The sequence below is a fragment of the Nelumbo nucifera genome, chromosome 2 (genome assembly GCF_055504915.1).
Source record: "Nelumbo nucifera cultivar China Antique chromosome 2, China Antique-T2T, whole genome shotgun sequence".
In the NCBI taxonomy this organism is placed as follows: Eukaryota; Viridiplantae; Streptophyta; class Magnoliopsida; order Proteales; family Nelumbonaceae; genus Nelumbo; species Nelumbo nucifera.
In genome coordinates this window covers 105,553,511-105,568,884 of record NC_142650.1, presented here as the reverse complement: position 1 = coordinate 105,568,884, position 15,374 = coordinate 105,553,511, and the positions used below count along the sequence as shown (strand labels likewise).

The following is a 15,374-nucleotide window of genomic DNA, read 5'->3' as shown; positions in this document are numbered from 1 at the left end:
GTAAATCATTCACCTCGGAGGAAAAGTAACCAAACCATGTGGAACTAAAATGCCCCTGCTAACACACAAAAAAGTTAGGCCCAGGCCCATATTATACTAATAAATGTCAGAGAATGAAGGTACAAGGTGACAATGAGTTGCGACACAACCTACACTCACACCCTCAAACCCAAGCAAGGTAACGGAGTTTCTCCATGAAAGGGTCATTTGTATTTAAAACCTTTTGGATTTGTTTGTTTGTAGTGCAAATTCATTTTGCACTAGTATAAATGCATGGGAGTGAAAACTTTGGTTCGTTTTTTCTTTAGGTTTACTTTTCTTTACTTCATTTGCAATGCATCCAAGCGTAACAAAGTAAAACTCAAAATAAAAGTAAACCAAAATTTGCTTTCAACTCATTTTCAGTCCTATACTTTTCAAAGCCTTTACTGATACTTCACTTCTTTTGCATGTCAAAAGTGTGAAAGAATACATTTGGACCAAATAGCATGCAATAAGTGCAATAAATTTCTAAGACACTAAAGGCTCAGTTGGAAGAATGAAAACACAAATATGTTCAATGCAAAGCCTTGTATATGATATTCTTATATCATGTATTTGCACGATTTTCAAACTACGCGTAAGGGGAAGGGGATATATGCGCTTTCTTTACATTATTTTTAAAGAATGCTTGTTGATTCTTGCCACTTAATCTTCCTTTGTCTCATTATGGGGTTGAAGGCATTGCTCAAAAATATTTGCTCGTAGTAGAAGTAAAGTAGCAAAATCACCAAAAGAATACGCGACTATGTTGATTCTGTTGTGTTGAACAAAATTTGTAAGAACTAACAACCCATGATACATTAACTGCACAAATGCACACCCTGCTTCCAATTAAAGATCAAATAATGTGATTTCAAAAGCTAATCAACTTATCTTTGATGGGAAGTATCTTGGGTAATCATTGGATGGGAAGTTGGTATCTTCTGATCCTTCTCCTACACTAGAAACCTGAACATCTTCAACACTGTTCGATTGGTCATCTGAGAACAAGGTGTCCAAGTTTTGGGTATCTAACCAGTTCTTCTTTGCTTTCTGTTGCTGCTCAAACATCTTCTTCAGTTGTCTCCCCTGTTCCTCAATCCGCATTTGTAGGTTTCGCTGAATCTGGTTCAAGAAGGAAAAAGGAGGAAGGTATTATTTGATGATATAAGTTCTAGAAAAAAGACATAAAAGTACAGTTATACCTCTAGCTGCTCATGAAGACGCCTCTGGACTTCCAGTTGTAGTCGCAATGCTTCTGTGATTTGCATGCCACTAGCAGATACATGTTGATAAATGAGAGTTAAAAATACTTAGTTTGCATATAAGGGGATGGTGAATATTATAGCAAGAATGGGAATAAATATTGGAAATAAATATAGTTCAGTTTAAGTTTTAGCACTTCTCTTACGTTTTTGCGTCAATCTGAGGAATGCTGTTAGCACAGGTTCTCTCAGTTTTTCCTGCAATCGAAAGTAGAGCAACTATTTCAATCAGAGATTATGAGGAAATTCCTGGTTTATATCACTTATAATTCATCAAAGAGAGAAGAGATCGATGGCTATGCTATCTTCTGGTGTTGTCTCACTATATTTAGATCAGGTCTTTCAGAATACATTGAAGTAATAAGCATAAGAACCACTGACCTTCCATCAGCACCAAAAGGGCTAGTACTTCCTCATAAAAGAGGAGATTTTTAATTCAAGAAACTAACTTTTTATGTTTTTTTAAAAGGGCTTGGTTGGGGACAGCTTGGTTTTCGTGCATATTTAACTGGTGATATGCTACTGTAATATAGTCATTGGAGGTGAAAACCTAGCTCTGAAAAGTGGAGCTCGGTTAACCATTTTATGACTAAATAAATTTGTAGTGAAATGAGCGTAGCAGATATGAGGATGTTGAGATAAAAGGTTGTCTAGAATCTCTTGTTTAGAAGGGCTTTGAATGATTGGGAGATCGAACCTTTTAGTAGGCTTCTTCAAAGGTTGTACAGCACTCAAATTGACCCTAATGCAGCAGATAAAAGGTTTTGGGTTGCAGATAGCAAAGGCCAGTTTTCGGTGAAATCTTTCTATGGTAGGCTGGCCCAAGAGGAAGTAGATCTGGATTTTCCTGTGTATATAATATGGTGCAAGCACATTCCATCGAAGATCTCTTTTTTTATTTGGGCTGCTTACCTGAATAAGATTCCTACTAGAGACAATCTGGTTAGGAGTGGTGTGGTGATTAATTCTAAAAGATGTGCCTTGTGCAACAGTGATGATTAGACTGTTGACCGTCTGTTATTGCATTGCAGCTTCACTTACAAGATATGGGTGAGGATCCTCAGAATTTTTGCAATCAGAAGTTGCTGCCCAGAATCAATGGCTGTTTTGGTCAACAGTTGGAGGGTACAAGGCCTGAGCAAGAAAGGGAAAGTTCTATGGGATCTGATTCCAGGTGCTGTGTTATTCCAAAACAAAATCTGTCAAGAAGAGGAAGTGTGGCAGAAGATTGTGGGGAAGCTGTTCTCCTGGTCTTCGATTCAGCTAAAAGTTGACAGTTCTTTTTACGGTTCTCTTTTGACTTTAAAAGCCTGTTTGTATCTCCCATTGGTTATGTAGTTTGAGCGCTACCTTTGTACTTCAATTGTACAGCTTCTGGTTGTACTTTCTTTTTAATTAATTGATACTTATAAAAAAAAAATGTTGAGATATACGAATGGCAACCCTCCCCCCCCCACCCCTAATGAAGGGAAAATAGTTAAAATAGATTGGTAGTGTTCATGGAAGGCAAACCTTCTAGGGTGGGGTATGATGCAAGTTAAGGGTTCTAAAAGAACTTCACGAAGACTACAAAAGACATAGATTGGAATAGAGCTTTGCTGAGTGAGTTGGATAAAATGTCATGTTGCACCCCTCCCACTGACATTTGGAATCAAGAAAAACCGAAGGCAAGGAAAATACACAATTAAGCATAAGCAACCAGGAAATCTCTAGAGAAGCCGAAGCAACTGTTGACATAAAGAAGCTGGAGTCAAGAAGCTGAATTCTCTTAATACATAGGCAGCCAAGTATGAGGACATAAGCATCTAAATCAAATCAAGATTCAAAGTATCAATACCCTAATATGCTGGAATGGGTGTACCAATACTTTGTACCTAACCCAGCCTTTTTTTTTTTTTCAAAAATAGGTCAAGGGGTAGGTCTTAGGCTGCCTACCCCCTGAAATGGGTCAAAAGACCAAAGCTCTTGTATTTTGAGTATTGGACAACCACCAATATGATACAATATGCTCAATTGGGGGAGTATTGTGTCGAAATTTCCATCTGAGGATTAACAAGCAAAGGTGCACAAAGGGATTGAGATGGTTCAAAATGACCTTTTCTGGTACCTCAGTTCAATAATTCATAACAAGGGAGAGATTGAGGAGGATATCCCCCATAGAATTAGAGCAGGATGGGCAAAACGGAGGGATGTATCAATCTTATTTGATAGGTGAATACCACCTAGATTAAAAGGAAAATTCCATGAAACTGTTGTAAGGCTAGTTATGCTGTATGGAGTAGTATTGTGCAGTCAAGAAACATGTCCAAAAAATGACTAGCAGAAATGCGTATGCAGAGATGGATGAGTGGAAAAACTAGAAAGGATAGGGTAAAAAATGAAGTCATTTGAAGGAACCTAGTAGCTCCAATATATATCTATATCTATATCTATACTACTATTAAAAGTGGGAATGAGGTCTATTTTTGGTCCCTATTTATTGTGAGGGCAAAAAATGTAATTTAAACCACTATTATTAAGTTTGTTCTATTCCCTCTCATTAAGTCCTATATCTAAGGTGACTAAAATGCTCCTTTTTTTTTTAATTTGATCTGTATTTATTGTGAGGGCAAAACACATAATTTAAACCACTACTGTTAAGTTCATTCTATTCTCTCCTATTAAGCCTTATATTTTAGGTATTAACTCCCATTTTTCTCATTAAATCCTATATTTAAGGTATATTAAATAAATGATCTTTTTGAACTTTTTTCTTTGCTAAAATGTCCATACTTTTGAATTTGGTCCCTTTGATTGTGAGGGAAGAAAACACAATTCAAACTACTACTTTTCACTTCCTTCAATTCCCTCTCATTAAGTCCTATATTTAAGGTGTTATCTCCCATTCTTTCTCATTAAATCCTATATTTGAGTTTTTTCTTTATTTCTTAGCAATAAATTCTACTAATTAAATCTATCCAATAATTTTAACAATACAAAGCCTGTGTTCAAAACTGACTTAACAAAATTGTTCTTCCGTCTAGGTGGCAGGTAAGTAATGGAACCATCTAGGTCAAATAGGTCAACCCATGATGTCATTAAATAAGTAATACAAAATTTACAAAAAAAATACAAATTTTTGTGAAAATTTTTGGGCACATATCTAATATTAAATATCCATCATACTAAACAAAAATTAGTATGATAAATAAGAAGTGACTTTAGTAATGATGGAAATGAAATAAAAAATTTAAAACCAACTTAGAAATGAAAGATTTTTCTATTCGGGTGGTGGGTCAATGGTTCAGTCTTTTAGGTCAAATGGGTCAATTCATGATGTGATAATTAAATAATAAAAATTTTAAAAAGATAGAAAAACATATAAATTATTAAAAAAAATATAGACTTTGTAGAAGGCATCTGGATACATCTTCAATATTATGTATTCATCATATTAAACAAAAATAAGTGTGATAAATGAGAACTATTTTTATTGATGATGGAAATGTAATAGAAAATTAAAACTAACTCAAATACAAAACTATTTTTCCATCTAGGTGGTGGGTCAACGATCCAACCAATTGGATAAATGGGTCAACCAATGATATCATAATTAAAACAACAAATTAAAAAATAGATAGAAATACAAACAAGTTATAAATATATACAGAATTTATAGAAAGCTCTAACATATCTGAAATACTATACATTTGTCGTATTAAACAAAGATCATTATGATAACAAGAATTATTTTTATATTTAATTATGTAAATGAAATGAAAATTTAAAGCCACCCAAAAATTAAGTTTTTTTTTTCTTTTAAGGAAAATGGTTAACTGATGATGCCATAATTACAATAATAAAAACTCAAGAAAAAATAGACGGAAATAAAAAAATTATAGAAAATACAAAAAAAGAGAAAATTTTACACATCTCAAATTATATATTATATATATAATAAAGATACTAAAATTATTATTGTTATAATGCATGTACACATTTACTAGTAGGTGGTAATAAGCTGAGAGAAAGTAGACTAAGATGGTTTACTTATGTATATAGAATACCCTTAACACCCATAAGAAGTGATCTGTTGCAAGTCAAAGGGGTAGGGGTAAAAAGGACATGGCTCAAAGTATTAAGAAATGATTTAAGTGCTAATAATTTAACAATGGATATGACATTAAACAGAGCAGAATGGTGAAACAGGATTCATGTAGTCCACCCCATATAGTTGGAATAAGGCTAGGAAGATTTAAAGCCACCCAAAAATTAAGTTTTTTTTTTCTTTTAAGGAAAATGGTTAACTGATGATGCCATAATTACAATAATAAAAACTCAAGAAAAAATAGACGGAAATAAAAAAATTATAGAAAATACAAAAAAAGAGAAAATTTTACACATCTCAAATTATATATTATATATATAATAAAGATACTAAAATTATTATTGTTATAATGCATGTACACATTTACTAGTAGGTGGTAATAAGCTGAGAGAAAGTAGACTAAGATGGTTTACTTATGTATATAGAATACCCTTAACACCCATAAGAAGTGATCTGTTGCAAGTCAAAGGGGTAGGGGTAAAAAGGACATGGCTCAAAGTATTAAGAAATGATTTAAGTGCTAATAATTTAACAATGGATATGACATTAAACAGAGCAGAATGGTGAAACAGGATTCATGTAGTCCACCCCATATAGTTGGAATAAGGCTAGGATGATAATGATGAGGTGCACCAAAGGAATTTCAGGGAATCACTATTTTACACTTCCCAACTTTCAAGCATGAGTAAAAACTAATAATGAAACGATATTAGAGGCCAAACTAGATAGACATACAAACATATACACATCATATACCCCCAATACCAGACACTGAATGAAGGTAGTTAACTTTAAAGACACTGAAACTGAATCCTAGTCAAAAGACTACAAGTACTCAACCGCAGAAGACTGATGACCCAGTAGCTGAGATGGTCACTCGGCGTTCCTCTAAAAATGGAGACGCAGGATCAAACCCATGTAACTGTAGGCTCTCTGAAGGTCAGTGTGCCTCACGTGCACCTGGTTCTATCCCCATCCCCTAATCCCCCTGTAATATGTATCATGTAAACAAAGAACAAGTTCATAGAATAAAAGCATAATAATAGAAAAGATCATCTTCCAGATAAGAATTAGATGCACAAGGATTGGCATATCAATAGAAAAATATATTTTGAACTTTGAGCTCATGAGGCTGACGGGTTTCAGAAAGAATAGTGCACATGGACTCAAACCCCTCAACGAACCACCGACATCTACAATCTTAAACCACTTCTTTGATGAGATAAAGCAAAAAAAAGGACTAATAATATACATGAAACTTCCCCATGAATTGATGTTATACCCAAACATCAAACTTCTTTTATTTTATTTGAGTACTAGCCATTGACAATGAACTTGGTCCATAGAACTTCCAACAGATGATCCACTGAAGAACTCCAGAATCCACATTGACGAACCTAGTGGGACATAGAGTCCTGTAATCAAGTCCACCAAAATGAAAAAAGAAAAATAAAACCCCCAGCCACACAAGACTAAAAAAGTAAGAAAATAAAAGATCTTCTTTGATATTATGCGGTGCCATGTAACCAGCAGGGATCTGACAAGGAAAGTCCATAGCAGTTTGGACTGCTCCTATCGTAGTGGAAGTGTGGAGCAGACCTAAATGTTCTGATAAAATGTGTAAGGCTTTCAAGAAAAGTTCTTGGTAACAGAAGACATTGATTTCATGGATGTGGACAGGGTTGGCCCATTTGTTTTGGATAGGAACTTCCAAGAAATGTTCTGATTCCTTCTTTTGCTGACCTGTTTCTTTCAGTTTCATCATCGTCATCATCATTTATGCCTTATCCCAATTATATGGGATCGGCTAAATGAATCCTGTTTGACCAATCCATTCTATTTAAAGCCATATCCACTGTTAAATCATTTCTTACTACTTCTACCCATGTCTTTTTTGGTCTGCCCCTAGCTCTTCTAGCCCCTTCCACTTGGCCTGTTTCTTTCAGTTTCAGTATCAAAAATAGAATGAAAGGTGCAAGTATCAGAACTCTTATCAAATATAATACTGAACCATATGGTGAAATAATTAATATTTCCACCACATTCATAGAAGAAAGCCTCAAATATTCTCCAAGAATTCAATAAAACCATAAGAAAGATAATATTTCAACAGACATTCTCCCTAAACTGCATCTTACTAACTGAAAGAAAAGAATCCCCAAAAGATATAAGGGTTTTGGTCCTTGAATACACAAAATTCAGAAGATCACAAAGTGAAAATCAAGTCTAATCTAAACCCATCATTAGCATTTATGATGCAGACATGGAAGCAAGGAAAGAAAGCACTAAATAGAATGGAATGATGGAAAGAATCCATGGAGAAAGAAATCAGAGTTCTCCTAATTTCTCACCCAATCGCAATTTCATTATTTTGGGCTATTTGAATTTTGATATTTTTAGTTTGTTACTGCCTTAGGAATAGAGTTAAGTATTAGTTTTCTAGAAATTTAATATTCTAAGTAAAAAAGAAGAAAAATTAATATTTATCACAATTCCAGACCTACCATTTACAGTAATTCCTGTAATTAATACATATAGTAAAATGGTGCTTTGGTACTTCAGTAATTTCTGGTGTATTGGATTAGAAAGTGTCATTAGTGTTATTTTAGAAGTTAGAGTCCTTAAGTGAGAAAAGCTTTAAAATGAGCATGATTGAGGCATTCCACTACAGTATGAGGTGTAACTCAGAATGCAAGAAGCATAAGTATCCTGAGCACAAGGAAGTGTAAGCCTTCTCAAAAGGAGGAGGAGGAAGAAGAAGAGGAGGGGTTCCCCTCTTCTGTGTTTTTTTTTTCTTTTCTTCTGCTTCTTTTTTCTTCTTTCTTTCTTGAGGCATGAATGAAACACATGAGGCACATGAGACATACCAAAGGTGTATGCCTTTCAAAAGGAATTTGAGGCACATGTCTCAGAGGCATCCACACTTCCAGCATATATGCCTCAGGGCATTTTGAGTGTGCCACACCTCCAGGCATATGCCTCAAATGCCTTTGAAAACATTGTGTATGAGTGTCCATATGGGTTACTTATGGGTTTGTCTTGTTTTGAAGTAATTAGAATTTGTTTTGGGTCAGTTTCATGGTTAATATTAGAATATATAAATGGAGATTTGAGCTATCATATTTAGTTTATATAATTGGAATTTAAGAGTGCAATTAATTGAATGAAAAGTTTGTTTGAAGTTAAGAGTGTTTTATTGTCTTCTCTCTATCTATCTATCTCTATCCCTATCTCTATCTCTTTATCTATCTATCTATCTATCCATCTATTCTTAAAAAGATGCAATCTTTCTTCTCTATTTCAGATCTGAATATCATTCTCCTATATTTAAAATCCTTAATTTCTCCCTCTTCTTCCCACTATGTTCATCTCAGTAGGACTTTCTCCTTCCCATCCAACATGGCCACATCAATCTAGCATGTAATTGACCCTCAAAACAAGAACTAGAGAATCAAAATCTAATATTAAGTGTAGAAATTTTTGTTTCCTAAAATATAAAATTATAAGAAAACTGCATCCGGTTTAAGTTCATTCAATGGTTAGAATCATGTAATAATAGAACTGTCATCAATGTGCAAAAGTATCTAATACACCATAAAAGAGAATATGTAAATCCAACCTTTTCAAAATTCACATAAAAAGACTCAATTACCATTTCTCTCCATAGATATTTTCAATGTTCAACAGATAAATAGCATAATGGAAAAAAACAACTCAATCTACCAACAACAATGAGATGGGTGACAAGGATTCACCTTCTGCAGATTCTGGTATGTACTTGGCAATTCGATATTTCTGAAAGCCACATGAAAAGGTTTGACTCAGATATCAGAAAATTAAATAAAAGCTGATATTTATACAACACCAAAGTTCTGTATTTTGCAATGGAAAACCTGCAAATGGCTTTTCACATGGAAGATGGTTAATCCTTCAGAATCCATCAACTTCAGGATCCCTTTTGGAGTTGCCTCTGCATTCACCCAACAAATAAATGTCAACTATTTTCTACATTCTTGACCTCAAATATGATCTCATACTACATACTTTCAGCACCCCCAAGGCGATTCACAGATTCAACAAATCGCTCGTGAAGATCTGGAGTCCATCTAATCCGTGTTTTACTTGATGGTGCTGCTCCAGATGTAACAGTGCTACCAGAAGCAACAGAAACACCTCCAGAAGGTCTCAGAGCATGTTTTTCTGACTGAACATGTAAACTTGGTTGTGCAAGTGGAGATGTGGCTGGATTGTAACCAATCTGCATAAATGAGACGAATGCAATCAAGCCAAACCATACTTAACAAGGCAATGGTTTCTTATTAGCCCATTAAAAATACAAAGTTTCTTACCAGTAATAAACATATACATAATAATAAGACTAAAAAGAAAAAAAAAACTCACTCTAGGATTCTGATTTCTCTTGTAAGGATTTGAGGGGTTCCTGTTGTCCAAAGTGGCATCTTCACCCATCAACTTAGACGGCAGAAGTGGATGAAGTTCAACCCCAGGAAAATTTGTATATGAACTTTGATTGGAAATATCAGAAAATCTAGCATTCTGATTGCTACAGAAGGGAAGTTTCACAATGGATTGTAAAGAATCTCTTGATTGAAGGTCGAGGTCATCACACCTTTCTGAATTAACAGAAAAAGGTTCCTCATAATTCTTTGGCAATTCTGAGAAACATGGACGGGTACTTTGATACTGATATTGTGGAAAACCCATGTAACGTTCAGTTGCATAAAAAGCAGAATTTGGTGGTCCAAAATGACTTGAAATAGTGCTAGCTAAATTGGAAGGCCTCAGATTTGGCTGTAGTGAGCCTCCATCCAAGGCTGGCATAGGAGATTGGAAACAAGCTCCCATATTCAAAGGCTGCTGAGAAGTGAAATTTTCATAGGTTCGACCAAATGATTCAAAAGAATAATCACTTGCAAACCCATTGTTCAATTCTTGAAACTGAGTCTTTCGAGTGTTCATTTACAGGCAATCAAATCAGTCAATAACTAATGAAAAACTACAAGAAGAAACAATAACAAACTACTTCACCAACACCTAGAACAGATCTCTTTTTGTTTCCTTTCTTGGTTGACAGCCAGAACAGCACCAACCTTATTCTGTTCCACAGTGAATTCCCTCAGATGATGATCCCACAAACAACACACAGAATTAGGAAAAAAATTGGAAAAGGAACAGAAGGAGCTGGAAAAATAGTACTTCTAAGCTCCTAGATTTATTGAGGAAATGCTCTCCTTCTATCTCTTTCTTTCTCCATATTCTGAAAGACTTCAGACTTAAGATATGAGTATAAATGCATAATCCTCTACAAGCCCTTTAGTTATTCCTAAGATGGATGGAGGTGAACAATGATCTTGTGATACCCCCAGAGCCTAAAAGACCAAAAAAAATTTAAAGAAAATCAATACACCAGAAAAGACATACGAAATGAATGAACAAATGAAATCATAAAACAAATGTGATAAACAAATATGCTCCACTTTCAATCCAGATAAAATTGGGCTTTCGCCCTGAGGCGTTGAATCTTGGCTAACAAACGGAGATGGGTCTTCTAGAGTAGAACTTGAAATGATTCTGAAGGTTATCATCAGAAAAACTGGAACCTTTTTGTTCTGGGTATCCGAAGCTAATAATTTAATTTGAGATACTGGCATAAATTCACAAACCCACAGGCCTTTATTTATTCCAAAGCTAGATAGGGATAACAAATTTTGGAAAACGAGAACGAGAAAAGAAGTGGCAGTTGCCTTTACTTCCACAAAACTGCATCTTTTTATGAAGGTAGTCGAATTATAAAAATAAACAGATGGGCATTCACTCTCATCCAGTAATCGCGTGCTCTAGAATACAGCATAGCGGTTAATATATAAGAATCCAAATTCGGAAGATAGATTAAAATAACTACAAACTTGGAAAACTGAACTTTTCTATGTCAGTATTTAAAATTAACGAGAATCTTATGATGGGTATTCATTATTTTATTCTGACAAGAGAAGGAGCAAGAAATAAATATATTAAATTAAGAATTAAACAGAGAAGTGTGGTTACCGGCTTACCGCTGCATTTCTATGTGTTCCTTTCTGATTTTTACAGCTTTGACGTCCGGAACCAGTGTGCAATTGTGACTGCTTGGGAATCTCCGACCTACTACCATTTTGCAGGATCTAAGAAGGAGAATTTTCCCATCTAAGTGGCACTTGCAATCTTGCCATAGATGTTATTGTCAAGGAGGGCCCGAATCAAATGTGCTGTAGCTCCCAGATTTGGATAGGAAAAGGTTGGTTCCTTCGTGGGTTTCGACCACGTCGTAATTCTGTAACCAGTGTTAAATGACTAACGAATAATGAGGTGAGAGTGGGAACGACACAAGTCAAAACGGCATGAGTTTTTTGTCTTAGAACCCTAAACCTAAAAGGGTTTAAGCCCTAGCTCTCAAGTCTTATTTGTAGCTGGAATGTTGGAGAAATGTCTGTTAGCAGTACGGGTCTCAGAAAACAAGAAAGAAGATAAGTACTGTGTACTTCAATTAATGTATTTTATTTAATAATCCTAATACTGCTACTTGCTACTTGGAGATAAAGAATTGAAGCTTGGAAGGCCATTAGCAGATGAAGTTTTGGACAAATGATTCCTTTATTAACAAAAGGGATTGTTCTTTTTTGTACTTTCTTGTTGTTTACACTTTACACTGGAGGGCTGTGTAAGGGACCAAGGGAGAGGGTCAGATTCCAAGTTCTAATCTAAATCCATATTTAGCATGTTTGTCATTTGGGTCATTGATTAAATTAAAGGTTCTTCATCAGAAGCCAGCATGAATCAGGTAGGAGTCGCAGTGATGATTTTGCTTTACCATTCATATTGTTTAGCATAAGCAACATCGGCTCTGTTCATGCCAAATATTTGGTGCTCATGGTGTTTGGATTGGGGTGGAAATGGAAAGGACGTGTGGAAAAGGATTCACAAATCCAATTCACTTTTAGGCGGAGATGAGCATATGGGTAGGCTATATCTAGAACCAAACTAGTCTTAAATCGATCCTACTCAATCTGTTATAGGCTAAGATCTGCTTCCAAATTCTTAGAACCGATCCCTTCAAACTGGTTCTAGGGTCTAAGGGCTTACTTACCTAAACTGACATAATAAACTGGCTTACTTATCTGAACCGTTCTTGCCGTGAAATAAATTTTGAATACTTTTGAGGATGTGAAGATTTGAACTCAAGACAGTCTTGGTTACAAAAGGCCACGATCTCACTTAACCATTGAATTAATTAAATAATTTGATCATTTGTTTTCATTTTTATATCTGAATGTATATAATAAGTAATGTAAAAGGTAATATTTACAAAAATTAAATTATTATGATAAGGCTTAAATCATATATTAATATATTATGATAATCTACATATTAAATTACTCAATTCAATCAATAGAGATAATGCAACTTTTAAATTATATATTATATTATTGAAAATCAAATTTTTAAAGAACAATGTTTCATTTTATTTTAAAGGGAAGAGTAAAGAAAGAACAGGTTCCATGTGTAGACCTTAAAACCAACATTGAAACCACTAAGAACAGGCCAGAACTGACCTTCACGAGGTAGGTTTCAATTCCAAAAGCCATGAAACTAAACTGAACTGGCTCATACTTACCCCTACTTTTAGGACGTACATTTGTTATTAGCTTCATGATTTATTAATGAAATTAGCCTAAGAGCTTGAAACCAAAAGCTACATATTTCTTATAGCTAAGATCCATTCATTAGATTTTTCTTTTTCTAAAACTCCACTCATTTGAAATAGTATGGTGTTTGATGTGGTCATAGGATTCGTGTCATTGAGAAAATGTCACATGTCTCACTTTGGAGGACAATTTTGACAAATTGCATCACCTTGGAGGGTAATTTGGTAACTTTTTATCAAATGATATGAGCACACCGTGCGGAACCATAACGCTGTGCTCAATTGTTACATTTAATCTGATCTGATTGGGCCATTAACACAAATCTGGTTCAGAGGGGCCGGTTTAAGGTCCATCCAGCTCAGAATCGGTCAAAACCTTGATACACCCTTTGTAGAGACGTATCAGGAAGCTCCTAATATGATACATATCAGCTAATACGGGCTGATATGTATTGAGACATTGAACCTTACCTCACACTGACCTCACAGCGTATTTTGACTGCACACCGGAAACATCTTCCATACTTGTATTATTATTCATGGGGAAATGTTCTCAATATAGGGTGGGATGTGGCTGTGAGGCACGCTCTATGAGAAATAGATCCCAATTTGCTTGATGCAGGTAAGGTTCAAAGTATCAATATATTGACTCATATAGACCTATATGTATCATTCTGGGACCCACCGATATGCCCTTATAGTGGGTGTATTGAGGGTCTGACTGGCTCAGGGGGTAAAGGAACCCTAAACTGACCCCTGAACCGGTTTAAAAAAAAAATAATAATATCAGTTCGTCCAACGTATCCATATTTTGAACCTTGGATGCGGGCTAATGGCTGACCACATGAGAATGCTACGACTTTTAGGAGCGAAAGAGGTAGACCGACCTAGGGAGGTGTCATGAGATTCATTACTGTCACGTCTACAAGCTCCCTCCCCTATAAATATAAACAAGTGAGCCTCGGGAAGGCATGGCTCTCTAGACATTCTCTATGTATTCTTATTCTCTCTACTCTATTGCTCTTTAGTCACCTCAGCTCACCTCCCATCTTATTTATTGAGCTCTTTTGAGTTCACCCTCCTCTTTAACTCTTGTGCTAACTTGACTTTGATCAAGACACCACCCCCAGGGCCTCTAACATTTTCTTGTGACTTTGTAAATTTCTCCTCGCCTACTGACATGTACAACATCAATGTTAACAGAGTTTTTTAAGTTAAATGCATTTGGGTCTAAGTTTGCTTAATTACTCCAAAGTTCTTTGTCAATGTAGTTCCTGATCCTCACCTTAGATTGGGAAGTATAGGCAAAGCTAGTCAAAGTTATGCTCACCTTGTCTTACACCCCTCAGTGGCTTTGTGTTATTAAAGCTCTCTAATTGACCCAAGTAGGAAAACCTCTTTTTATATGGCAATTATTATTATTATTATTATTATTATAGCAATAATATGGTTATATATCATGTATAATTTAACAATGACAATAATTGTTATTATAATAATAACACCAAGAAACATATAAATAGACAAATATATACATTGTTATCAAATCATGGCAAATGAGTAGCTATCTACGATTGGCTCCTAATTATTTATTTATATTGATACAGATTTGGCTCCCATCAAGGATCAAAAGTATCAATGTGATAGATTGTATCAGTGCACACTTGGATATACATGAATACATTGATACACATTTGGAGCTTGGGGGTTTTAAAACTTTGGGATGATAAAAGGCATTTTCTCTAATTATAAAATAAAAAATAAAAAGGTATTGGTTCTATCCATACACACTGATACCCAATTTTTGAAAGACATACCGATATTTTAATCCTTGACTCCCAACCTCCCATAGGGCAAGATGCCATATGCCAGACCTAGTTAAGAATGTTAGTGGAATTAGTGGTAGTAGAGATAGTATTGGGGTTTCTTGGCATTCACAACATGGAGAGCTTGTCTTCCATGGATTTGAAATGACTTATAGATGTTTCAATTTGTGGGTAGCTAAACCGTACATACTATTTCAACCACCATAGCAGGGAGAAGGCAAGAGAAGGAGAGTTTATACAAGAGGATAGAAGTTCCACCTTCCAAGTCATCTACAAGAGTTAAATTTGATATTCAAACTCCAAAGAACAATTAGGAGATGTGAGATTTGCTATACTTGGTCTAGCTAATTAAGCTAAGCTTGATTATTTATAAGAACCCCCATGTGGTGGATCCTAGAGGCTAGGAATGACAAATTTCTCTATCCTCACTAGGTATCCAGTTTTCCTGACCTGATCAAGTTGGGATAGAGACT

The 15,374-nt window shown here is 35.1% G+C and overlaps 1 protein-coding gene across 2 annotated transcripts; it reads right to left on the bottom strand.

The window, feature by feature from the left end:
* Positions 1-756: 756 nt before the first annotated feature.
* Positions 757-12,190, bottom strand: LOC104603510 (uncharacterized). Of its 2 annotated transcripts, none has more exons than XM_088896894.1 (8): positions 11,440-12,190; positions 9,775-10,763; positions 9,418-9,631; positions 9,267-9,343; positions 9,129-9,168; positions 1,433-1,484; positions 1,227-1,296; positions 757-1,146 (listed from the first exon to the last, which is right to left on the bottom strand). In XM_088896894.1, exons 2-8 carry the CDS (start codon positions 10,351-10,353, stop codon positions 907-909), a joined length of 1,272 nt encoding a protein of 423 aa, XP_088753020.1. In that variant the 5' UTR covers positions 10,354-10,763; positions 11,440-12,190; the 3' UTR covers positions 757-906. The 2 variants fall into 2 exon arrangements, with proteins under 2 accessions (XP_088753020.1, XP_010265860.1); XM_010267558.3 differs by having other exon boundaries at positions 11,448-12,190.
* Between the last annotated feature and the right edge of the window lie 3,184 nt (positions 12,191-15,374).